At 46.1% G+C, this 24,785-nt stretch overlaps 2 protein-coding genes across 2 annotated transcripts in view; both read left to right on the top strand.

The window, feature by feature from the left end:
• LOC141131516 (ATP synthase subunit alpha, mitochondrial) overlaps positions 1-24,785 on the top strand; it is a gene marked incomplete at its 3' end in the record, with an annotated part of 126,143 nt that overhangs the window by 10,415 nt on the left and 90,943 nt on the right.
• The window catches only part of LOC141131527 (ATP synthase subunit alpha, mitochondrial-like), a 36,919-nt gene that overhangs the window by 4,590 nt on the left and 7,544 nt on the right, over positions 1-24,785 (top strand). Inside the window, exon 2 of the mRNA XM_073618901.1 lies at positions 19,878-20,051. Within this exon, the coding sequence (XP_073475002.1) occupies positions 19,878-20,051 (174 nt within the window). The remainder of the gene's footprint in view (positions 1-19,877; positions 20,052-24,785) is intronic.

Raw genomic sequence — 24,785 nt, 5'->3', positions numbered from 1 at the left:
GGCGATAAATTTGGGAAAAGAGGTTCTGCACTTGCAATTCAGGGCCCTCCCCTTTGGCCTGTCTTCTGCCCCACGAATTTTCACAAAAATAATGGCAGAAGCGCTTTCTCCTCTTCGCATGCAGGGGATTGCGGTAATTCCGTACTTGGACGACCTACTCCTTTTTGCCCCCTCCAGGGAAAGACTGCTAGACAACCTCGGAAGGACCCGAGGTCATCTAGAAACCCTGGGTTGGATCATAAATCTGCAGAAGTCAAATTTCGTTCCAGCCCAGAAAATACTATTCCTGGGGTATCAGATTTGTTCAAGGGAACAAAAGATTTTTCTCCCAGAAGAGAAGAAGGGGAAAGTCCTGAAGGTGGTAGCGTCCTTGCAGGCAAGCCAGCAATTATCAGTCCAACAAGTGATGTCATCCCTAGGAACCCTAACAGCAACCATACCAGCCATTCAATGGGCAAGGTTACATTTCGGGCCTCTCCAGAGCTTTCTCCTGAGAATATGGAATCACAGGTCAGAATCTCTGGAAGCAAAGGTAAAGATACCCACCAAAGTCAAGAGATCACTTTGGTGGTGGAGAAGACAGGAGAATCTGTCAGAAGGCCTGCTCTGGTCATTTCCAATAGAAAAAGTGGTAACGACAGATGCCAGTGTATGGGGTTGGGGAGCTCACTTAGACCAAGACTTCGCGCAAGGAATGTGGTCTCGGACAGAGGCAAGGAGGTCCTCAAATTGGAGGGAACTAAAAGCAGTCGCCTTAGCTTTAGATGCCTTCTCTCCCATCCTTCAAGGTTCTCATGTCCGGGTCCTCTCAGACAACGCCACTACCATAGCCTACCTAAACAAACAGGGGGGTACAAGAAGCAAAACACTTCAGTTGCTAGCTTCAAAGATCCTGGTTTGGGCAGAAAAGCATGTTCGGTCCTTATCAGCAGTCCACCTCAAAGGCACCTTAAATGTAGTGGCAGATTATCTAAGCAGAAGGCGGATTCAGGAATCAGAATGGAGCCTGAATCCGGAAATCTTTGCAATGATTACCAGGGCCTGGGGTCAACCGCAAATAGACCTATTTGCATCACAGGAAAATACACAACTCCCAGTATTTTTCTCTATTCACAGAAACGACAAGGCCCAGGGGACAGATGCGTTAATCCAGCCCTGGAACTTCCATCTGGGTTACGCATTTCCTCCTTTCCAACTTATCCCGTTGGTGTTAAGGAAGATACAGAGGGAGAAGGTGGAAGTAATCCTAATTACTCCATTTTGGCCAAAAAGGGCATGGTTTTCCACCATTCTACAGATGGCAGTCAAACCATTTTGGCGGCTGCCTCTCCGGCAGGACCTGCTCCTACAGGGTCCAATACAGCATCCGGGAGTGGCCAGTCTAAGCCTCACGGCCTGGTTTCTGAGGAGCAGTTGTTAAGAAACAAAGGTCTGTCACAACCCTTGGTAACTACCTTACTTTCCAGTAGGAAAATAGTGACCAGAAAAATCTATGCTAAATATTGGAAGGTCTTCAACTCTTTTTGTCATTTGACTAAGAGAAAAGTTAAAAATTTAGTGTCAATTTTGGAATTTCTTCAAGAAGGGGCAGACAAGGGATTGTCAGTCAGCACCCTTAAAGTTCAAGTAGCTGCTTTGGGAGTATTTCTAGAAAGACCAATCTCTTCTGAGCCTTTGGTTATAAGATTTTTCAAGGCACTTACCAGATCTAGACCAGCTCCGGCTAAGCACTTTCCCAATTGGGATCTATCAGTGGTCCTGCAAGCCCTTACAAAGGAACCTTTTGAACCACTACAAGGAATCTCTCTAAGGAATCTTACTCTTAAGACCTTGTTCTTAGTTGCAATAACGTCAGCAAGGAGAATTGGTGAGCTGCACGCCCTATCTGTTAAGAGACCCTTTTTAACCATCTACACAGATAGGATTATACTTAAAACCGATCCAGGTTTTTTGCCAAAGGTAGCGTCAGCACACAATAGGTCGCAGGAAATCATCCTGCCAACCTTTTGCTCTAACCCTTCGGGGGAAAAAGAAGGCAAATTCCACAATTTGGATGTAAGAAGGACTTTATTACAGTATCTGGAGGTAACAAGTAACTTTAGATCCTCGGATTCTCTATTTATACTTTTTTCAGGTAAAAAGAAGGGCCAACAAGCTTCTAAGGGGTCTATAGCTAGATGGCTTAAATCAGCTATTCTAGCAGCCTACGCTCAGTCGGGGCTATCTCCCCCGCTGGGAATTAAAGCACATTCTACCAGGGCTCAGGCCTCTACATGGGCAGAAATGGCTGGTGCCACCCCAGATCAGATTTGTAGGGCGGCTACGTGGTCAAGTTACCTTACGTTTGTCCGTCATTACAGACTGGATCTTCTGTCAGCCAGTGAACAGGCTTTTGGCAGAAAGGTCCTGCAGGCTGTGGTCCCTCCCTAAGTGGGTAAGTCTCTGTTATCCTCTCAAGGTGCTGTCCTGAAAGACGATAAGGGAAAAATCAAGTTAGACTTACCGGTAACTTGTTTTCCATGAGTCTTTCAGGACAGCAGCAACCCGCCCTTATTGTATTAAATTACTATGCTGTGACTAACCATATTCTGATTATGTGTTCCAGCTTGGGCCGGAGGTTCTCTACTACTACTGATAAGTGGGAAGGAGCCTCCTTTTAAAGTTTGGTGGAGGTGTGTTTCCTGTCAAGTGGGTGGAGCCACGCTCTCAAGGTGCTGTCCTGAAAGACTCATGGAAAACAAGTTACCGGTAAGTCTAACTTGATTTTTTTTTTTAAATACTCTCCTGGGCTGCCCTCAAAATCCTGAGGGGTTATGCTGTGCCTCTGAACACTAGGCTTTCTTTGTTTGAAAAAACTCGGTACAGATTTTTTTTTTTTTTTTAACCGATTTATAGAATGCAACCCATTGTTTACATTGTGCCTGTACACACAGGCACGTGAACAAGTGCTATGTATTCTTGAGTAATATCTGTGTTCCCGGTCAGTATTTTGCGGTGATAGATGCAAATACGCAGAAATGTGTGCATAGGAACATAGATATTTAATGACATTTTCCCTAGGAATGTATTTTGCATGCGAACATGCATATATGTGCAAAATAAACGCCTAAAATTATGTCTAAAAAAAAAAAGCAGATGCCCAAACATCAGTATTATGTCTGGGCCTAAAGCCTCGTACACACAGATCGGATTTGTGTGATGACAGGCTGTTGGTGGAAAATCCGACCGTTTGTACGCTCCATCGGACAATTGTTGGAGTTTCTGAGCGTGCGTGCACAAGTCCGTCCGACAAAAGTCCAAAGTACAAACACGCGTGCTCGGAAGCAAGGACGAGCCAGAAGTGGTCGATCTTGTAAACTAGCGTTCGTGATGGAGAATTGACATTCGTGACGCAGCAAATTATGAAATCTCAAAATGCAGCGCACAATTCTTTTTTTTTTTTTTTTTTTTTTTTTTTTTTTTATGGGATAATAATGAAGCTGCTTTGCTGGTGATACTGATAAGGTTATTGCAAACAGATTTTCAAAGGCTTTTCTTTTTCTAGTGATATCAAGAACATTATGCTTTAGGGTGTGTGTTTGTAAGTTACCACAACACCATTATCCCGTAGTTTTAAGTCCTCATGCACACGGACGTTTTTACAGCTGCTTTTTTTGCAGCTTAAAAAGGCCTGTCTATGTTAGTCTATGGCTTCATGCCCACCTAGGCGTTTTTGAGCTGCAAGTGGCATAGGCGTTTTTAAGCTGTAAAAAAAACCCAGGACCAGTGGGTTCTGAGAGATGTTTTTCAGCTGTAAAAACGCTCTAACGTTGAAAAACGCTCAAAAATGTCATTCACTAGCGTTTTTGATCCATTGAAAAAAAAAAAAAACGCTATTGCAAAAACACTGAAAAAAGTTTAAAAAAATCACTGCAAAGATACTGGCGTTTTCATAACGTTTTTTTTAACAGCCTGTGTGCATGAGGGCTTAAGATCAAAGATACAACTATGTTGGTGTCCCTTGTTACATTTAACAAAAAATACAATGTAAAATTAACTGCCTACTCCCAAACTGTAATTTTGAAGTAAAACACATAGCCAAGTATTATTCTCCACTTCTTTTTTTTTTTTTTTTTTAATTGTGCATTAAAAAAACAAATAAAATTAGACATGCTATCTCCAATAGAACTTAACCAAAGTGCATTCTATGCATCCAAAGATATAGAAAATATACCATATCAAATTATCCAACCACAAAATAAACTAAAAGCCTCATGCATGTGTCCTGCTTCTTAATATAGAGGGTCACCAATGCCAAGAGTTGGTGAAAGCAGGGCTCTGTCATCCGGAGATAATTCTGAAAATCATCCAGATTATTCTGGAGCTCCCTCAGCAAAGGCATATGACATAATTGGTCACGATTGACCACTTCAATACCGGGCATTTATACACCTTCCTGCCCAACTCAATTTTCAGCGATTATTTTTTTTCTGGTCCACAAATAAAGCCCGTAAATTTTGAAAAATTTTTTTTTTCTTTGTTTCTGTAAAAAAATTTATGTAGAGTACGTTTTCAACGGCAGGCACTGATGGGTTTTTATGGGTGGCACTGGTCATAACTGAATTTGTTCCATAGTGGTGCCAGTCAGTGCCCATTTGTGGGAACTGATTGGCATAGATTGGGCATTAATTTGCACATGTGGATGGCCATTGGGGATGTACCTGGCCATCCACATGTTATGTGCTTCCCTGGTGGCCCAGTGTAGGCATCCGAGGGGGGACTGCGCTGATTAAACAATCAGCACAAGACATCCCCCCCCCCCCCCCCCCGCTCAGGAGAGCCGCCGATCTGTCAGATGTGTGTGAGGAAAAGCCAATCGACGGCTCTTCCTGTTTACATCGTGATCAGCCGTCATTCGGCACGGCTGATCATGTGGTTAAGAGTGTCCGTTGGAGGCTCTTTACCGAGATCGGTGTGTCAAACTGACACACCGCACCACCGATCGCCGCAATACGTGCCCTCACGAGCGTGCGGCGCTGTCATCCTGCAGGACATCATATGACGCCCAGTCAGGATAACTGAACCACCGCCTGGCCGTCATTCTCCTATAGGCCGGGCAGGAAGTGGTTAATAAAGCAACCAATTTTTGGTCCAAGAAATCCTCCTGTTACTGGACTTGGGTCAAAGCAATAACTCCAAGGCCAATAATAACACGTTATCTTCTCCGATTCAGCAACATGGTTGATGAACGGATGTTTAGAAATGAACTGAAAAGTGCGAAATAAAAAGCGCAAATTAACACTCGCCAAACTTCTACTAACGAAATTAGCAGAAGGAGCCCAAAGGGTGGCGCTAAAGAGCTGAAAAAACCTTGTAGTATGTCGCTACGTTTGTGTTTGTTGGCCGACAGTTGTGTGCCGTTTGTATGCAAGACAAGTTTGGGGCCTGAGGTTTTGTCTGTGGAAAATCTGATAGTGTATACAAGGCTTTACACTAGCTTTAGAGTCTCACCCCCTCATTATTGCTTAGTGAGCTGATAATTTGCCAATAGTGGAATAATTTAGTGGAAGGAGGGGGCAGCTCTGACTACAAGGTATACTTTAGAGGCAAAAATGTTTGGACTGGTAGTCGGTAACCTGAGTTCTTGTATCTCTGTAAGACTCCAGGTGTTAGATCTCTTCACCAGTATTCACAGTTGTGTGAATCGGTTGTACTTCTTTTGATACTTTTGCTATTTAAAGTTTTCATCACAACTTATTAACACTTAAATGTTGTAGTAGAGACCACACATCCTAGAGCTCTACTTAACCGAATCTTACAGGGATACTTCACTTAAAACTGATTTTTGTTTTTTGGGGGGGTTTATATTATATATGGCTTATTTTTTTTTCTCAGCCATTCTGTTGGTAAGATTTCTGCACTGAGTTCCCAGGTGTCTCTACAGTCTATTATGAGGGAGGTCCCAGGATCCCTGCAAAGAGTTCTGAATCTTTATACATGCTGTGCCCTATTATAATGGGTTCCCACTTCCTGAACTGAGGTCCTGGGTCTAAATATCGACTGTGCCCATTAGGAGGGTTTTCCACCATGTCTACACTGGTCTGGGATCTCGCTGTGCCCATGATTCCTCCCTCTTTGGTTTTATGGTATGCTATGGAAGATGTAACCAGAGAAACTGGAACCATTAAAATGGGACGAGAATACCCAAAAACTCCCAGGACGACTGGATCAGAGTTGGGGAATTTTGGCAGGGAGATCTCACTGTTGGAACTTTCAGGACACAGAAGAAACCAGAGACTGACTCAGTCCACAAGGTTCCATCTGAGATTTAAAAAATTACTTTTTATAATGAAGTTTTTACAGTATTTTGGAAAGGGTAATGGTATATAACATAACCAAACCCTTCCTCCCATGTCATAAAAGTAAACTTGTCATGATTAAATCATGGAGGTGCCTACACATGATGGCAGCATCTTTACTTGCTGTCTAAATTCCAGGAGGGCGCTTCCCTGACCTTTCCAACCTCCAATGCATTCCTGTTGACTAGTGAGGTAGGCCCTCATGGTAAAGGGAAATGTAGGACAGAAGTTCTCGCACTACCCATTGGCCTCCTTTCCTGAGACCTTTCATGCACTGTTAGGCAGGAAGATCGTTCAGCAAGGACAATAAGTTATGAGATATTTGCCCATCTTCATATCAGCACTTTACTGGCCAGTGCTAAAATGTTTCTCATTTTTCCATTCAAAACAATTGGTTGGACAATAGCAGTTATTTTCCAAAATGCCAAACCAGCTTCAGAGTTACTGAAGCATCACCACTGTTTATAATGAGACTGCAATAGTGCGGTGGGCAATCTGACACTGGTTGGATCTGACTTACTACTACTACTGACATAAACAGTGATTTTAATACAGTGATCAGAACTAATATACACTGTCACTGTACTAATCACACTGGCTAGAAAGGGTTTAATATGTGCCTAACTGTGTTCTAAAGTGTGCTGCTTTTACTAGTTGATCTCTAACAGTGTACAAACGACCGGACTTTTCGACCTAACTAGTCCGCCGGAATGAATCTTGTCCAACAATCCGACCGTGTGTGGGCTCCAGCTGACTTTTTCGGTCGAACATAAGACTGACTTTAGATTTAAAACGGGTTTCAAATCTTTCCGACAGATTTGAGTCCGGTCGAAAAATCAGTTTGTCTGTATGCTAGTCCGATGGACGAAAACTAACGCTAGGTTGGCTACTGGCTATGAACTTTCTTATTTTAGTCCGGACGTACGAATCCGTTGGACTTTGGTGTGATCGTGTGTAGGCAAGTCCATTCGTTAGAAAGTCCGTCAGACCTTTGACGTCCAGCCCTGTGTACACAGCATCAGTTTCTCATCCCTGCTTTGCAAGACGGACTGTTCCCTGTGTACAGAGCTCTGTGTTTGAATGTCAACACAGAGCTCTGGGCTGTGAATGTACATAGCCGATCAGCAGGTTCCTGCTGTGAATCATTGGCCTGAACTTGCTGACATGCTCATGCTGTTGACGGGTATGTGTGCCCTAAACCTAAAAGTAGTCAGTGACGTACGGGTACATCGCTTTGCCAACAGCTGCTTGGTCTCAGTACTTTGCGGGTGGCTGGGTGAGTGCTAAGTGGTTAAGCTGGTGTAGAATTGCCCAGATCTGGGTTGTTTTGTAGCAAATGCCAACTCCCTTCTTTCTGACCGTATATCAACATGAAACATGGTCCGGGTCTGCAGCCCAACACAACCCCCCTTAGAGGAGCCGGTGGTTTTGCTCCCTGCTGGCTCCTGTAACATTTGAAATTGAAGTGGCTGATTGTCTGTCCACAGAGCAGCATCATTCATTCACAGAAGTACTAGCCGGTTTGATTGTGTCGGAGGGACTCATAGTTCTAAATGGAACACAAGTTTTTTTTTTTTTTTTTATTTATTTTTGGCGGAACTGGATGGACTTTTGTCTTAATTCAACCTGACTGACTATGAGATTGCACTATGAGATGGGCGATCAGATACTCCCTGGATCAACTTTCAATAGTGCTGATCCAGAAGAAGGCAAAAACCCTATAAAAGCATGGTCCAATTGTCTTCTTGACCCCCTTAGACTACATTTGCACTGGGTATCTTTCCATGTCTGTTCACGCAGTGCACTTTGTGCGTCCAGCAACGATCACCACAGATAATCGTTGGCTGCATGAACATCCATCTCAGTAATGTAATGTGCAGTGCATTACCCCCCTAGTAATGTACTGCACTTTGCTGTCCCCCCCCCCCCCCCCAGTAATGTAATGTACTGTGCGCCCCCAGTAATATAATGTGTTCTGCTGTGCCCACCAAGTGGTGTACTGTGCTTCGTCCCTCTCTGGCCTCTTCCCACGGCGTACCTCCGTCCTCTTCTCTCAAGGTCCCTCTGTGCCTCCTCGCACGGCGTCCCTCTGTGCCTCCTCGCACGGCGTCCCTCCTCGCACGGCGTCCCTCCTCGCACGGCGTCCCTCTGTGCCTCCTCGCACGGCGTCCCTCCTCGCACGGCGTCCCTCCTCGCACGGCCTCCCTCTGTGCCTCCTCGCACGGCCTCCCTCTGTGCCTCCTCGCACGGCCTCCCTCTGTGCCTCCTCGCACGGCCTCCCTCTGTGCCTCCTCGCACGGCCTCCCTCTGTGCCTCCTCGCACGGCCTCCCTCTGTGCCTCCTCGCACGGCCTCCCTCTGTGCCTCCTCGCACGGCCTCCCTCCTCGCACGGCGTCCCTCTGTGCCTCCTCGCCCTCTGTGCCTCCTCGCCCTCTGTGCCTCCTCGCACGGCGACCCTCTGTCCCTCCTCGCACGGCCTCCCTCTGTCCCTCCTCGCACGGCGTCCCGGTGTGCCTCCTCGCCCTCTGTGCCTCCTCGCACGGCGTCCCTCTGTGCCTCCTCGCACGGCGTCCCTCTGTGCCTCCTCGCACTCTGTGCCTTCTCGCACGGCGACCCTCTGTCCCTCCTCGCACGGCGTCCCTCCTCGCACGGCGTGCCTCCTCCTGTCCCTCCTCGCGCGGCGTCCCTCTGTGCCTCCTCCTGTGCCTCCTCGCGCGGCGTGCCTCCTCGCGCGGCGTCCCTCTGTGCCTCCTCGCGCGGCGTCCCTCTGTGCCTCCTCGCGCGGCGTCCCTCCTTGTGGTGCAGCTGGACACCGCATTGGTTTATCTCATGGGAGATTTCAATATGGTCCCCTCAGTAGAGTTGGATCGGCTGCATGGCTTGGCACGTGACACTCCGGATCTCGGGCAGTGGGCGGACACGTTCGCCCTCACTGACATCTGGAGGCACATTTATCCACAGTCTAAGGTATTCACATGCCACTCAGCTACACATAAAACTTTATCGAGAATTGACCTGGCTTATGCTTCTGGCCCTGCACTACAATTCGTTCAGGACCTATCTGTGCTTCCCAGGGGAATCTCGGATCATGCCCCATTATGTCTGACGCTGGCGCTCACTGTGCCTCCGGGAACTCGTCTGTGGCGCCTGTCCAGATTCTGGGCCAATGACGAGAGACTACAGGAGCCTCTCATGGCCTCCATCTGCAATTTTTGGACGGACAACGTGGGTTCAGTCTCCCCGCCTGTTCTCTGGGATTCTTTTAAAGCTTGGATGCGGGGGGAATATGGGGTCAATATCAATAGATTGAAACAGGAATCCACTCACTCCCTGGAACAGCTGGAGAAGCAGGCAACTAGGTTGTAGTTGGAATATGTCTCTACTCCTTATGACGAGCGATATAGGGCATGGAGGAGAACCCCCCCCTGAGCTCTGTCCACTGAAAGGATGACTCAAACTGACAAAGCATTACTCTATTCAGCACAGAGGGTGTTTGAGCATGGGGGGAAGAATGGGAAGTTACTAGCATGGCTGGCTAAGGGAAGCATACCTTCAACCCCTATAGGTTCCATTAAAGATGAGTCGGGTCAAATTTTAACAACTCCCAGTAGAATTAATGATCAATTTCGGGACTATTTTAGGGAGGTTTACTCATCTAGAACAACTGCCTCTGACTCCTCCATATCCTCCTTCCTTGACTCCCTATCCATTCCCGTTTTTTGTCTAACGAGGCAAGAGAGGGCCTGGAGGCGGATATTACGCTTGAGGAGATCCAAGTAGCCATGGGGCATCTCCGGGGTGGGAAGGCCCCTGGGGCAGATGGGTTACCATCTGAATTCTATTCTAATTTCTCTGAGCTCCTGGCTCCCAAATTGACTTCACTGCTCTCTAAATTCGCAACATTGGAGACTCTGCCTGACACCATGAACGAGGCAATTATTGTGCTGGTTTCTAAACCTGGTAAGGATCCACTTGACTGTGCATCCTATAGGCCCATATCTTTAATCAATGTGGATGCCAAGGTCTTTGCTAAGGTCTTGGCTATCCGATTATCTCATGTTATTGAAGATCTGATTGGCATTGATCAGATGGGTTTTATGCCAGGTAAGGGAACTGATATCAATATTCCACGCCTGTTCCTTAATCTAACTATCTCGCATGATAATGCGGGGTCCAGGGTTATCGCCTCTCTCGACGCCGAAAAGGTGTTTGACTCGGTTGAGTGGAACTTTCTGTGGGAAACCTTGCGTAGGTTTGGATTTGGACCTAAGTTTATCCATGGTGTACAATTACCATACTCCCAGAGCTCGCGTACGTACTAATAATTGGGTCTCGGGCCCCTTCAATTTATATCGTGGTACGAGGCAGGGATGTCCGCTTTCCCCCAGCCTGTTTGCCCTGGCGCTGGACCCCTTGGCTATTGCCATTAGGGGTGCTTCGGATGTCCGGGGCTTGCGGGTGGGTATGATGGAAGAGCGCCTCTCCCTCTATGCCGACGATGCACTTTTATACTTGAACGAGGACGGGCCCTCTTTACAAGCTGCTTTGTGTATATTTGATCATTTTGGAGGACTGTCCGGAGTTAAAATAAATTGGACCAAGTCTGTTATATTCCCATTGGACGGAGGCGGTACCTCTGGACCCCACACCTCGCCACTGAAAATGGTGAGGGAATTTAAATATCTAGGGATAGTAATTACAAGGCACCCCTCGGAATTCATAGCCAAAAATCTCACCCCTGTTATACATACACTGCGCACAAAATGCTCTGCATGGGGGAACTTACAACTTAACCTTCTTGGACGCATCAATCTCCTTTAAAATGATATTACCCAAGTTTAACTATATATTCAGAAATTGCCCGGTTTGGGTTCCTACTGCGATATTTAGGGAGATTGATCGGCTAGTGAGTTTGTTCATTTGGGGCGGGGGAACCCCTAGGCTGGCTCGTTCCACATTATGGCTACCTGTGGATTTGGGGGGGCTTGCTCTCCCCAATTTTCAAATCTATTTCTGGGCGGCCATGTTGGTAACAGTGCACTGGTGGTGTCAGGGCTGGAGATCTAATGCTGCTGTCTGTCTTGAAGCCAACAGTTTGGGCTCCCTGACTGACCTCCGCAATTTCCCTTATAGAGGGCCGGGGGCTTACCCTGTGGTGCCCGGTCCTACCCTGGCAACCTGGAAGGTATGGGTGGCTGCTATACGGAGGTTCCGTAGACCGGGGCAGTTATCCTCGGCTCATCCATTGTGGGGAAACCCAGCACTACAACACTTCCGTACTATTCCGGATCCTCAAGTCTGGGCTAGATACGGTATTATAACACTAGAGCATATTATGCCTAGGGGGGAACTTCTCTCTTTTCAGGGGTTGATGACCAAATTTGGGCTACCACAATGGATGAGATTTCGATATTTCCAGCTTAGATACCCCAACCCTACAAGCCGATCCCATTGAAGAACTTTTGTCCCCTGGCGATCTATTAAAACCTCTATCTTCTCTTTATAATGCGCTGTTAGGCAAGGACTCCCCCAAAATAGTAAAGCTGTGGGAAAGATGGCAGGCGGATATCCCATCGTTGGACAAGGAGGGTTAGGACGATTGTCTAGATTATGGCCCTAAATTAGTGATAGCATCTAGGGATAAAATGATACAGGTCAAGCAGAGGCTCCACCGCATTTTCCCTGAGAGAGATCCCATATGTCCTAAATGCAAGATGCAAATTGGTACCTTTTTTCATATGTTCTGGGAGTGCCCCATCATAGTGACATTTTGGTCTGCGATTTTTGGAGAAATTAATTCCAGGTTGGAGGTATCTCTCCGGCTCTACCCGTGCTAGCTCTGTTGGGAGTGTTTGATGATGAACAAAGGCCCTATCATCTTAAACTCCTAATCTCTTATCTTCTTTTTTTTATGCCAAAAAGGAAATCCTTATGAAGTGGATTGACACTTCCCCCTCCGTCGGTTGCGGCCTGGGAGGCACAGATTGAAGCAGCCATACCTATGTACAGAATGACGTATATAAACCATGGGTGCCCATGGAAATTTGAAAAAGTCTGGGCTCCGTGGTTGGCCTCTTAAGAAACACACTTCTGCTTCCTAATGTATTTGGTGGGTGGGGGTGGATCGGGTGGAAGGAAACTCAGAAATACTTGGTTACTGGTATTGAAATGTTCTTCTACATTGCCGTATTGTAATTTATACTGAATAGAACATATTGTGGTAACGCATGTACACCTACTATGTAGAGCTGTGTATAGTGTCAATTGGTATTCTGTAACTTTGCCTTCTTTGACAATAAAGCACCTTTGTTTTGTTAAAAAAAAAAAAAAAAAAAAAATTACAATGATGTATTATTGATTATAGAACTGTGTTCATGTTTGCCTTTTATACCTTCCTGGATTTCAACTTTAATTAGCATATTCCATGCAGAGATGAAACCGCTCTATAAATATGAATTGTGGTGCAATGCTAGAAAAGTTTATTAAATATAAGATCACAATAACTTACATTTCGATCGGTGTGCACTTCCAGATCCGTCATTTTGTCTTCCATGTTTTCCAGCCTCTTGAGAACAGCCTGTCAGATAGAGAAAGGTGATATTAGTTAGGAGAGGACACGGGTGAAAGGAGGGATGGCGTATGTGGATGAGTGCGGGAAAAGCGGGTTGCATACGCCAGCAGGATTAGGATAGAAGTACTATAGCAAATTGAGACAAAGGGTGAGGAAGACATGACAATAAAGAATAAGGGGACACAATATCTTTACTTACATCTCTGAATTGTTGGTTTCTCTCCTCCGCTGACTGCATGCTCTCATCATAGAACTGCTTTTCCTAAAAGATGAAAAAAGAATGTTAGAACACAAAGTTGAAGCCATGATTACCCTCCAATTACTAAGGAACTACAAGCCCACACATCATGTAATGACAAGTGTATATCATATTCTGACTGGTCTAGGGCAGGGGTAGGCAACCTCGGCCCTCCAGCTGTGGTGAAACTACAAGTCCCATGAAACATTGCAAGACCCCGACAATCACAGGCATGACTCCTAGAAGCAGAGGCATGATGGGATTTGTAGTTTCACCACAGCTGGAGGGCCGAGGTTGCCTACTCCTGGTCTAGGGTTATCAGTGGTGTACCCCAAGGTTCAGTGCTGAGACCCTTGCTTTTTAATATATTTATAAATGATATAGGGTCTGGGATTAAAAGTACCATTTCTGTCTTTGCAGATAACACTAAGCTATGCAGTGGAATAACGTCCTTACAGGATGTCTCCAATTTACAAGCCTACCTCAATGCACTCTTTAAAGTGGAGGGCCGCCTATTTTTTTTTTTTTTTTAAGTCAGCAGCTACAAATACTGCAGCTGCTGACTTTTAAAATAAGGACACTTACCTGTCCAGGGTGCCTGCGATGTTGGCACCCGAAGCCGATCTATCCCTCGGCTGTCAGGTGCTGCCGCCGCCATCTTTGGTAAGTGAATCAGGAAGTGAAGCCCTGCGGCTTCACTTCCTGGTTCCCTACTGTGCATGCGTGACTCACATTGCGCTATCCCACTGGTCCCTGCTGTCTTCTGGGACCTGTGTGTCTCCCAGAAGACAGGGGGGATGGAGAAGGCGCCGGAGATGGCATAGATACCCGTGGGTGGCTCGGGTATCTATGCCTGGAAGTGGGAGCAAAATACCTGTATTAGACAGGAATCTGCTCCCCCCTGAAAGGTGCCAAATGTGACACCGGAGTGGCGGAGTAACCGGAAAAGCGGAAGTTCCATTTTTGGGTGGAACTCCGCTTTAATTGGGCAACTAAGTGTCAAATGAGGTTTAATTTTGATAAATGTAAAGTTATGCACTTGGGGGCTAAGACTATGCATGCATCATACATACTAGGGGGAGTACAACTGGGGGGGATCCATAGTGGAGAAGGATCTGGGGTTCTGGTAGATCATAAGCTCAATAATAACCTGCAATTCCAAGCTGTGGGTTCCAAAGTGAGCAAAGTCTTTTCTTGTATAAGAGAGGTATGGACTCCAGAGAGAGAGATATCATTTTGCCCCCCTGTACAAATCATTAGTAAGACCTCATCTGGAATACGCAGTTCAGTTGTGGGAACTGCGATATTAAATCAGTCGCAATATGCAAATGAATTACGCTTTGCGATAGTGGATGGAACGGGATTGATAAATGTCCCCTACTGTGTGCAAACTAGCTGTGGGCAATATCTATCTGTCTGCTGGATGTATAATGATCAACCGTACCTTCATCTTTTCCGATTTCAGGCACCTCACTTCTGATTTCAGATCTTGCACCTCCTTTTCTGCAGCTTGGATCCTCTGGAAAGCCTCTATATATTCCGGGGTGTACTCGCGTCGTGCAGCGCGTGGTGGACTGGGCGGTTTGGTTTCCTGTTTTATTTCCTGAAGGGAGAAGAAAAAATAAAAAAAAAACAATATATGAGCAAAATCTCTCAAACTGTATTACTTTTTCATTTAAAGTCTGTAGTCTGTAATTGGCTATTTGAGTCTAAATGAAAGAAAAATACTACAAAGATCTGATTTTTGGATCTGGAGAAAAGAAAATGTAAACCTTCACCTTCAGATCTTCTGCTGTATGATTCAGCATATCCAAATAAATCTACAAGAGCTGTTTTACTTTGTCAAAACTAAAAGTCCAAGGGGAAAGAGACCCCCTGCCACAGCCCCCCCCCCCCAAAAGCTCGACTCCTTCCTCTGCCTCCGGACCAATTAGAATGCGCAGTGCGCTTCATGAATGCACGGTAGGGATTTCAGCTTCACAGCCAGGTTCCCTTACCAGAAATGGTGGCGGCTGCACCTGACAGCTGATCCGAAGATCGGATGGGGTGCCGACATCGCGGCTCCCTTGAAAGGTAAGTGTCCATATATTAAAGGTTAGCAGCTGCAGTATTTGTTGCTGCTGACTTTTCATTTTTTTTCATGGGGGCAACCGGACCACCTCTTCAAGTTCACCTTTGTAAAAAAATAAAATAAATGCACATCTTTTTGTAGGTTAAAAAAATGTGCATTTAATTTTTTTTTTTTCTATGGGTCTGCACTTTTTCCACTAGGCACATTAGGCATGTGCCTACAGGTGCCCTTCCTAGAGGGGCGCACATCAGTAGGAGTTGTTTTTTTTTTTTTTAAATTCTGTTATCCCTTTCGCTGCAAGGTTTGTATGTCAAAAGGATCTGACACCGATGGTTTTACACACAATTCAGTGACTGCAGCCACCAGGATTGTGTATAAAACTGACAGGCAGACTCCTTCCTTTTAGGTGGAAGCATTCAGGTGGCTGCGCTGCTGCCCGATTGCTTCCATGCACCCCCCAGACGGTCCCAGGGGTCTCCAGAAAAATAATAGAGGGAAAATCTTCCAATAAGGAATGGGGATACTAGTTCTAGAGACCTGGGGGTGCCCAAGAGATTCCCATTAATTTGAAAGGATTTCCTCTCACTTCCTGTTTGGTTATGGGAAAGGAAGTGAAGGTAAATCTCGCCAATGGGACACAGATGGCAAAAATAAACCTTGCAGGGGCTATAACCCTCCCTTATGCCCCTTTCATGCGGGGCGGATCTGTTTTGGCGGACTCCGCTTTGCTCAGCGGTGGATCGATCCATTGATCCCCGCTGAGCAGGCAGATGACAGGTCCGTATCCACTCACTGTGCAGAGACAGACCTGTCAGAGTCCCGCACTCCTCTATGGGGAGATCGGATGAAAACGGACCGCATGTTTGTTTCCTTCCGATCTGCTGGACGCATGGCGAACGTATCGTCATATGTCTGTTTTGAGCGGATCTTGTCGGATTGGAAGGCAGGCTACTGACATCCGCCTCCCCATAGAAGTCAATGGGTGGCCCCCTCGGATCCGCCTGAAAAAAAAACGGACGGGCCGATCGTGTGAAAGGGGCCTTACTCTATCCAAAAAGAAAAAGTTTTGCCTACAATTCTACTTTAAAACTTTTATGCCCCATACACACGATCAGAAATGACAGCATCTTTGGGGCGGTGTATACAGCGCTCCCAAAACGCCCTGCCCATTGAAATGAATGGGCAGCGTTGCCGAAAGCGCCTGCAAAGCTAGCTAGGGGTTAAAAGCGTGCCGCTAAAACGACGGTAAAGTAGTTTTAGTAGTGCTTTACCGCTAACGCACCCCTGCCCCAGGGCCGGACTGGGCATAAAAACCAGCCCTGGAAAAAATTTCATACCAGCCCCATAGCATTATTATACCAGCCCAACAGCATAACTTTCTTGTTCATGAAAGGGAAAACCATGTAGTTTATAACACATAGGGCAGATATGAAAGCACATAGGGCTTTATATATATATATATATATATATATATATATATATATATATATATATATATATATATATATATATATATATATATATATATATATATATATATATATATATATATATATATATATATAAGCAAATTCCAGTTGAAAGTGGTCAATCATCAAGGGGGACACCATTAACTCGAAAACATGGGGGGGGACTCTGTTGACCAGAGACCACCTTCTGCAGAAAGAATACACTAAGGTAAGGGGGGGTTACTGATATAAGGGGGAAACCTTTATATCAGATCAGTGCCCCCTTACATTATCGCATTCACGCCCCCCTTACATCAGTGACCCCCCTCAGACTGGCCTGGCGATTCTGTCACTGACCTCCTCTTAGGTGCACCATGCAGGGCTCAGTCAGTCGGCTCCAGCTCGGTGGCTCTGGTTTTATTCTATAGTCTCCTCACCACAGTCCACACACGTCTGACTTCTCCCACGACCCCCTCCTGCTCCCATTCTTGACTTCTCTCCAGACTCCCTCAGAGACTGCGGACATGATACAAGAGATGGTTAGAGACTGAGGACATGATACCAAAGATGGTAAGAGAATGCAGACATGCTACAAGAGATGGTCAGAGACTGCAGACATGATACAGGAGACTAATGCAGCCTCACCAGTTCTGAACAAATGCAGCCTCACTGTGCCCATCAAATGCAGCCTTATTGTGCCCATCAATGCAGCCTCACTGTGCTCATCAATTGCACCCTCACTGTGCCTGTGAATTCAGCCTCACTGTGCCATCATTGCAGCCTCACTGCCCATCAATGCAGCATCACTGTGCCCATCAAATGCAGCTTTACTGTGCCCATGAATTCAGCCTCACTGTTCCCACCATTGCATCCTCACTGTGCCTGTGAACGCAGCCTAACTGTGCCCACCATTGCAGCCTCATTTTGCCCGTGAATTCAGCCTCACTGTGCCCACCATTGCAGCCTCATTGTGCCCGTGAATGCAGCAACACTGTGCCCACCATTGCAGCCTCACTGTGCCCACCATTGCAGCCTGTGCCCGTGAATGCAGCCTCACTGTGCCCACCATTGCATCCTCACTGTGCCCGTGAATGCAGCCTAACTGTGCCCACCATTGCAGCCTCACTTTGCCCGTGCATTCAGCCTGTGCACGTGAATTCAGCCTCACTGTGCCCACCATTGCATCCTCACTGTGCCCATGAATGCAGCACTGTGCCCACCATTGCAGCCTCACTGTGCCTGTCAGTGCAGCATTACTGTGCCCACCAATGCAGCCTCACTGTGCCCACCATTGCAGCCTGTGCCCGTGAATTCAGCCTCACTGTGCCCACCATTGCATCCTCACTGTGCCCATGAATGCAGCCTCACTGTGCCCACCATTGCATCCTCACTGTGCCCGTGAATGCAGCCTAACTGTGCCCACCATTGCAGCCTCACTTTGCCCGTGCATTCAGCCTGTGCCCGTGAATTCAGCCTCACTGTGCCCTCACTGTGCCACTGACAAAGGGCGGTAATGCCAAATTGGATAAACAATTTGTGAGCCTAAAGCTTTTCCTGCATGTTTAGGTATGTGAAAGCCTTCTTTAACCGCTTCAGCCCCGGAAGGATTTACCCCCTTCCTGACCAGAGCACTTTTTGCGATTCGGCACTGCGTCGCTTTAACTGACAATTGCGCGGTCATGCGACGTGGCTCCCCAACAAAATTGACGTCCTTTTTATATATATATATAATATAGTAATATATTATATATATATATATTTTTTTTTTTGCCTAGGTGGATGCAGCATCAGAGCAATGCTGCAGCTGTCCCCTGCCGTCTCTGCTCTGAGAACCGAACACTGCCGATGGCTCGGTTCTCTCCCCTCCCCGAGCGATGCTGCCTGTCAGTCAGCATCTCTCCTGCTCTGTTCCTACATGCTCATTGGAGCTGTGGAGGGGCGGGGAGCAGCTCGCTAAGACTGCCATCAGTCAAGGCAGCTGTCAGATCCAGATTTGAGAAGTCAAGATGACGCGGTTCCTCCACTGATGGCAGTGACATCAGCGGAGACCGGATTTCAGCCCGCTCTCCGCTGAAAACGTGTCGCAGGAGTGCAAAACGAATTGCACTTCTGTGACCCTTAGGAGAAGCCCAGCCAAAGAAGCTCAGGCTGGATTTCTCTTTAAAAATATATATCCCTTTCAGTGGTAAATGTTAATGGGTGTTAGATTACTAACCTGGATATAATTTGGCTCACCTGTGAGGATTTTATTGTTTTATGTATTTGTTGTCCAGTTTCTAGATGGTTTGTAGTTTAGACAAGTATCAGATTGTGGCTTAGTTTTTAGACTTGTTGGCCTCTTTTGCTTTACTGAAAAGCCGACCATATTCTGCAGGTACTGCCGAGGTATCCTCCATCCTGGAAGAACGTATTCTGGGTGCAGACTCAACCGCTGAACTGGAAGAGACTGGCCGAGTGCTTTCCATTGGTGATGGTATTGCCCGTGTCTCAGAAATGTCCAGGCTGAAGAGATGGTGGAATTCTCCTCGGGGTTGAAGATACATTTTTTTTTTTTTGTAGGTGGTTGGGGGGAGGGGGGGGGGCAGCCTGTGTAATTGGTGCCTCTTTGAGGACCAGAAGGGAGAGCTTGGGAAGTACTTTTCACTCCAGATAATTAGTGGGTGACCTCTGGAAGTTCAGCCTGTACCAGTGCTGGGACCCATAGCTGCTACTATCCAAGTGACTTTTTAAAACTGCACTGGGGCAAGAAGTAAAGTGAAAGGAAAGTCATTCTAGACAGCCCCCCCCCTATTCTAAGTCTAATCTATCTAGCCCTCTAAAGCGGGGGGGGGGGGGGGGATGCTATTGCTCATTTTGTAGACGCTCAGCCAATGGCTCCTGCTGCTGCTGAGCCTCCAATGAGACTGAAGAGAAGAGCTAAGCGTCTGCAGACAGGCACAGCACTGGATGGAGATCCGGCTCAGGTAAGTAACGAGGCGCTGACATGGGAAGGTTTTTTTTACTTTAATGTAGAGCATGCATTAAGGTACCAACCTTTTACCTGTACAACCACTTCATCCTATATATAATCTTCTAAACTGAGAATGAGGGATCCTGAGAACCCATTTACAGTTATCTGTTGCGTGTTGCATTTAGCCAACCCATTGAAATGTTTCTTTGGTTTTTTTTTTTTTTTGAGGCTTCCTGTGAATCTGTATTCTTTTTCCACTAGGGTATGTCCTTGAACTTGGAGCCAGACAATGTTGGTGTTGTGGTGTTCGGTAATGACAAGCTCATCAAGGAGGGAGACCTTGTGAAGAGAACTGGCGCCATTGTGGATGTACCTGTTGGTGAGGAGCTGCTGGGACATGTTGTAGATGCCCTTGGTAACGCCATTGATGGAAAGGTAATCCTATCACATCCGTCTTTAATTCATGTTTACCAGTAATCTAAGGATGTGCCCATTTGGAATTGCAACTTAGGTCAAGTTTGACCTTTCAGAGTGATGGGTTCAGTATACCAAGTTATCCTTGAGTGCCCAAATACACATTTTTATTAATCTGTGGTAGTGTTTATCCAAACAAGTTGGCTGAGCTTTGATACATTTTCTGATCAAATTCAAATCCTTATCCTATTCTTTACCCCTGACAACTTAGATATTAAATTCTTATGTTGGCCTTGTCCTCTTGGGAATTCAGCCCATCAATCACCTGATGGCAGGTTCTTTGTTTTTGCTTTTCATTTTAAAAAAAAAAGCAAGACAAAGCCAGCGACCATGGTAATTGATGAGCCCGCTTCCAAGTTTTTTTGTGTCCAGGTACTCATCAGAGCAACTAAGCTTAGAGTACCAGGCCCTGAAGATGCCTGCTCTGGGGCAAGTGCCTGTTTTAAGATGTAGGCCTGGGAGTATGTAATGTCTTGACTCTTATAAACATTAACTACTTTCTGACGTCATTGTACTGCGGCAGGTCGGCTTGTTCCTCCCACGAATCGTCATCATTGTCGGCTCGGGAAATGTAGTTTGTGGGCGTGCACGCCCACTGGCCAGCGGTTGGGGTGGACACTGACTGAATGAGTGACTTGTATAGCGCTACCTATGCAAACTAAATCGCCTCAGGGCGCTTTGCCACCGGTGTCCATCTACGGTATAGCGCGGTACTTTACCCCGTAGGGTCCCGACATGCTTACAAACACATACACTACCGTTCAAAAGTTTGGGGTCACATTGAAATGTCCTTATTTTTGAAGGAAAAGCACTGTACTTTTAAATGAAGCTAACTTTAAACTAGTCCTAACTTTAAACAAATATACTCTATACATTGCTAATGTGGTAAATGACTATTCTAACTGCAAATGTCTAGTTTTTGGTGCAATATCTACATAGGTGTATAGAGGCCCATTTCCAGCAACTATCACTCCAGTGTTCTAATGGTACAATGTGTTTGCTCATTGGCTCAGAAGGCTAATTGATGATTAGCAAACCCTTGTGCAATCATGTTCACACATCTAAAAACAGTCTAGCTCCTTCCAGAAGCTACAAAACTGACCTTCCTGTGAGAAGATTGAGTTTCTGGAGCATCACATTTGTGGGGTCAATTAAACGCTCAAAATGGCCAGAAAAAGAGAACTTTCATCTGAAACTCGACAGTCTATTCTTGTTCTTAGAAATGAAGGCTATTCCATGCGAGAAATTGCAAAGAAATTGAAGATTTCCTACAACGGTGTGTACTACTCCCTTCAGAGGACAGCACAAACAGGCTCTAACCAGAGTAGAAAAAGAAGTGGGAGGCCGCGTTGCACAACTAAGCAAGAAGATAAGCACATTAGAGTCTCTAGTTTGAGAAACAGACGCCTCACAGGTCCCCAACTGGCATCTTCATTAAATAGTACCCGCAAAACACCAGTGTCAACATCTACAGTGAAGAGGCGGCTGCGGGATTTTGGGCTTCAGGGCAGAGTGGCAAAGAAAAAGCCATATCTGAGACTGGCCAATAAAAGAAAAAGATTAAGATGGGCAAAAGAACACAGACATTGGACAGAGGAAGACTGGAAAAAAGTGTTGTGGACGGATGAATCCAAGTTTGAGGTGTTTGGATCACAAAGAAGAACGTTTGTGAGACGCAGAACAAATGAAAAGATGCTGGAAGAATGCCTGACGCCATCTGTTAAGCATGGTGGAGGTAATGTGATGGTCTGGGGTTGCTTTGGTGCTGGTAAGGTGGGAGCTTTGTACAGGGTAAAAGGGATTCTGAATAAGGAAGGCTATCACTCCATTTTGCAACGCCATGCCATACCCAGTGGACAGCGCTTGATTGGAGCCAATTTCATCCTACAACAGGACAATGACCCTAAACCAGTGGTTCTCAACTCCAGTCCTCAGGACCCACCAACAGGCCAGATTTTAAGTATTACTTTGGGGAGATGCAGACTAGAATACTGCAATCACTGAGCAGCAAATGAAATCACCTGTGATGTATTTTAGTTATCTTACAAACCTGGCCTGTTAGTGGGTCCTGAGGACCGGAGTTGAGAACCACTGCCCTAAACACACCTCCAAATTGTGCAAGAACTATTTACAGCAGAAGCAGGCAGCTGGTATTCTATCGGTAATGGAGTGGCCAGCACAGTCACCAGATCTGAACCCCATTGAGCTGTTGTGGGAGCAGCTTGACCGTATGGTACGCCAGAAGTGCCCATCCAACCAATCCAACTTGTGGGAGCTGCTTCTAGAAGCGTGGGGTGCAATTTCTCCAGCTTACCTCAATAAATTAACAGCTAGAATGCCAAAGGTGTGCGATGCTGTAATTGCTGGCTGCAAAAGGAGGATTCTTTGATGAAAGCAAAGTTTGATGTAAAAACAATGTTATTTCAAATACAAATCATTATTTCTAACCTTGTCAATGTCTTGACTCTATTTTCTATTCATTTCACAACGTATGGTGGTGAATAAGTGTGACTTTTCATGGAAAACACAAAATTGTTTGGGTGACCCCAAACTTTTGAACGGTAGTGTATATTGGCCAATTTTTAGACTGGGTCTAACCTACCAGCATGTCTTTGGAGTGTGGGAGGAAACCGGAGTACCCGGAGGAAACCCACGCAGGCACAGGGAGAACATGCAAACTCCAGGCAGATGGTGTCGTGGTCGGGATTTGAACCAGTGACCCTTTTGCTGCTAGGTGAAAGTGCTACCCACTACACCACTGTGCCTGCCCCTTACCCGCAATCGTTCCGTGCAGTGACAGAACGGGGATCTGCCTGTGTAAACAAGGTATATCTCTGTTCTGACAGCGGCGATCACACAGATCCTGTCTTTTCGGATCTGTTTCCCCAGGCAGCCCATCCCCATACAGTTAGAACACATTTAACCCCTTCCCTGCCAGTGTCATAAGTACAATAACGTACATATTTTTAGCACTGATTACTGTTATGTCATAGGTTCCCAAAAAAGTGACAAAGGTGTTCGATCTGTCCACCGCAATGTTGCAGTCCCGCTAAAAATCGCAGCTCACCGTTGTTACTAGTAAGATAAATGCCAAAAATCTATTTCCTGTTTTGTAGACGCTAACTGTTGCGCAAACTGATCAATATATGCTTATTGCGGGGTGTTTTTAAAAAAAAAGAAAAGTAGAATTGTATGTATTCTCTCTCGGCCTAAACTGAGGAAGACTTTTTTTTTGGGAAATTTGTTATAGCAAAAAGTAAAATCGGGGTGTAAATGAATGACACAGGTAGCGGATGGGCTCCGGAGGCTGTATAGAAGAAAGGCCGTATGGAGGGTGGTCTGGGAGGCCAGGATTGAGCACTGGTACCTCGGCTGGGTGCAGCAGGATGGCCGCCGTTCACTGGGCCGGAGCTGCTATTCCACCTACCGGCCGCTGTGGAGGGGTATCAACGGATGCCACAGGTGGCAGATGTGCTCCTGTTAATGTCCTTAAAGGCCGTGTGGATAGCAGTCTGGGAGGCCAGGATTAAACGTTGGCTCTGTGGCCGGGTGTAGCAAGATGGCCGCCACTAGGCCGGAGCCGCGGCCTGTCTCCCGAGCGGCCTCAGGCACTGTGAATCGCCGCAATATCTGCTCCGATCGGCTCGCCGGCCATCTGGTGGGCGTTGGGTGCTGTGTGGGGAGCAGGATTGTTGTGCTGGAGGACGGATGGCGAGGATTATGCAGCAGGATGGCAGGAGCTCTGTGGCAACACCGATACTAACATTTTATAGGTAGAGTTGATCCAGGGAATATCTGATTACCTCTTGGGGGATCAGGAAGGATTATTTTTTTCCCTTGCTGGAACAAATTGGATCATGCTTTGCTGGGGTTTTTGATTTACTGTGGGTATAGGATCGTATCATTTCCTTTTTTTCCCTTTTTATTGGTTGAACTGGATAGGCTTGTGTCTTTTTTCAACCAGACTAACTATGTAACTATGTCATCTCCCTGCTCTCCCCTCCTGTCTGCCTGTTTTTTCAGGACATTTGCATGCATGACACCTGATTGGCTCTCCCTCTCGCTTGGCTATCCCTTCCTCTTACCGTCTGTACAGAGGAAGAGGCCGACATCTTATCGGGTTCAAGTTTGTACACTTGTTCTATTTAATGTATTTCTTTCTGGTGGGAGTTGAACTTTTATCTCAAAATAGATGGCGGTCTTTCATTTCGTTGCAACAGTTTCTAGTTTGACTTATTATAATTATCGCCAGTCTTTTCAGTACCAAGCATTATCACTCTGTCTTTGTATATCTATAATTTTCCTCAAATCTGCAGATTTTGGAGACTGGAGTGCTATAGTACTGACCTTAATCCCTACTAAAATACAGGCACCTTATCGGCGTTATCAACCCCAAACTATTTAACAGAATGGTGGCATCTGGTGTGCTGAGACATCTTTTGATCATTTGTTAGACAAGACATCCTTGTTTTATTTTCTGAATTTATTCAAACCTGCTTCAAAATGGGTGTTTGCTCTTCCCTGTCATATTTAGCAGGGAACTCTTGCTGGAACAGATGACCAGACCTGGAAATTCAAGCACAGGCTTCTTACTACAAAGGACCTTGAAAGATATGCGAGGGGATGCTGATAAGTATTAAGCCTTACCCAGAAAAAATTGAGCTAGAAAGCTGTAATTGCCACACTATTCTACAT

The sequence above is a fragment of the Aquarana catesbeiana genome, linkage group LG01, assembly GCF_042186555.1.
Source record: "Aquarana catesbeiana isolate 2022-GZ linkage group LG01, ASM4218655v1, whole genome shotgun sequence".
NCBI lineage: Eukaryota > Metazoa > Chordata > Amphibia > Anura > Ranidae > Aquarana > Aquarana catesbeiana.
This window is presented reverse-complemented; position numbering and strand designations above follow the sequence as displayed.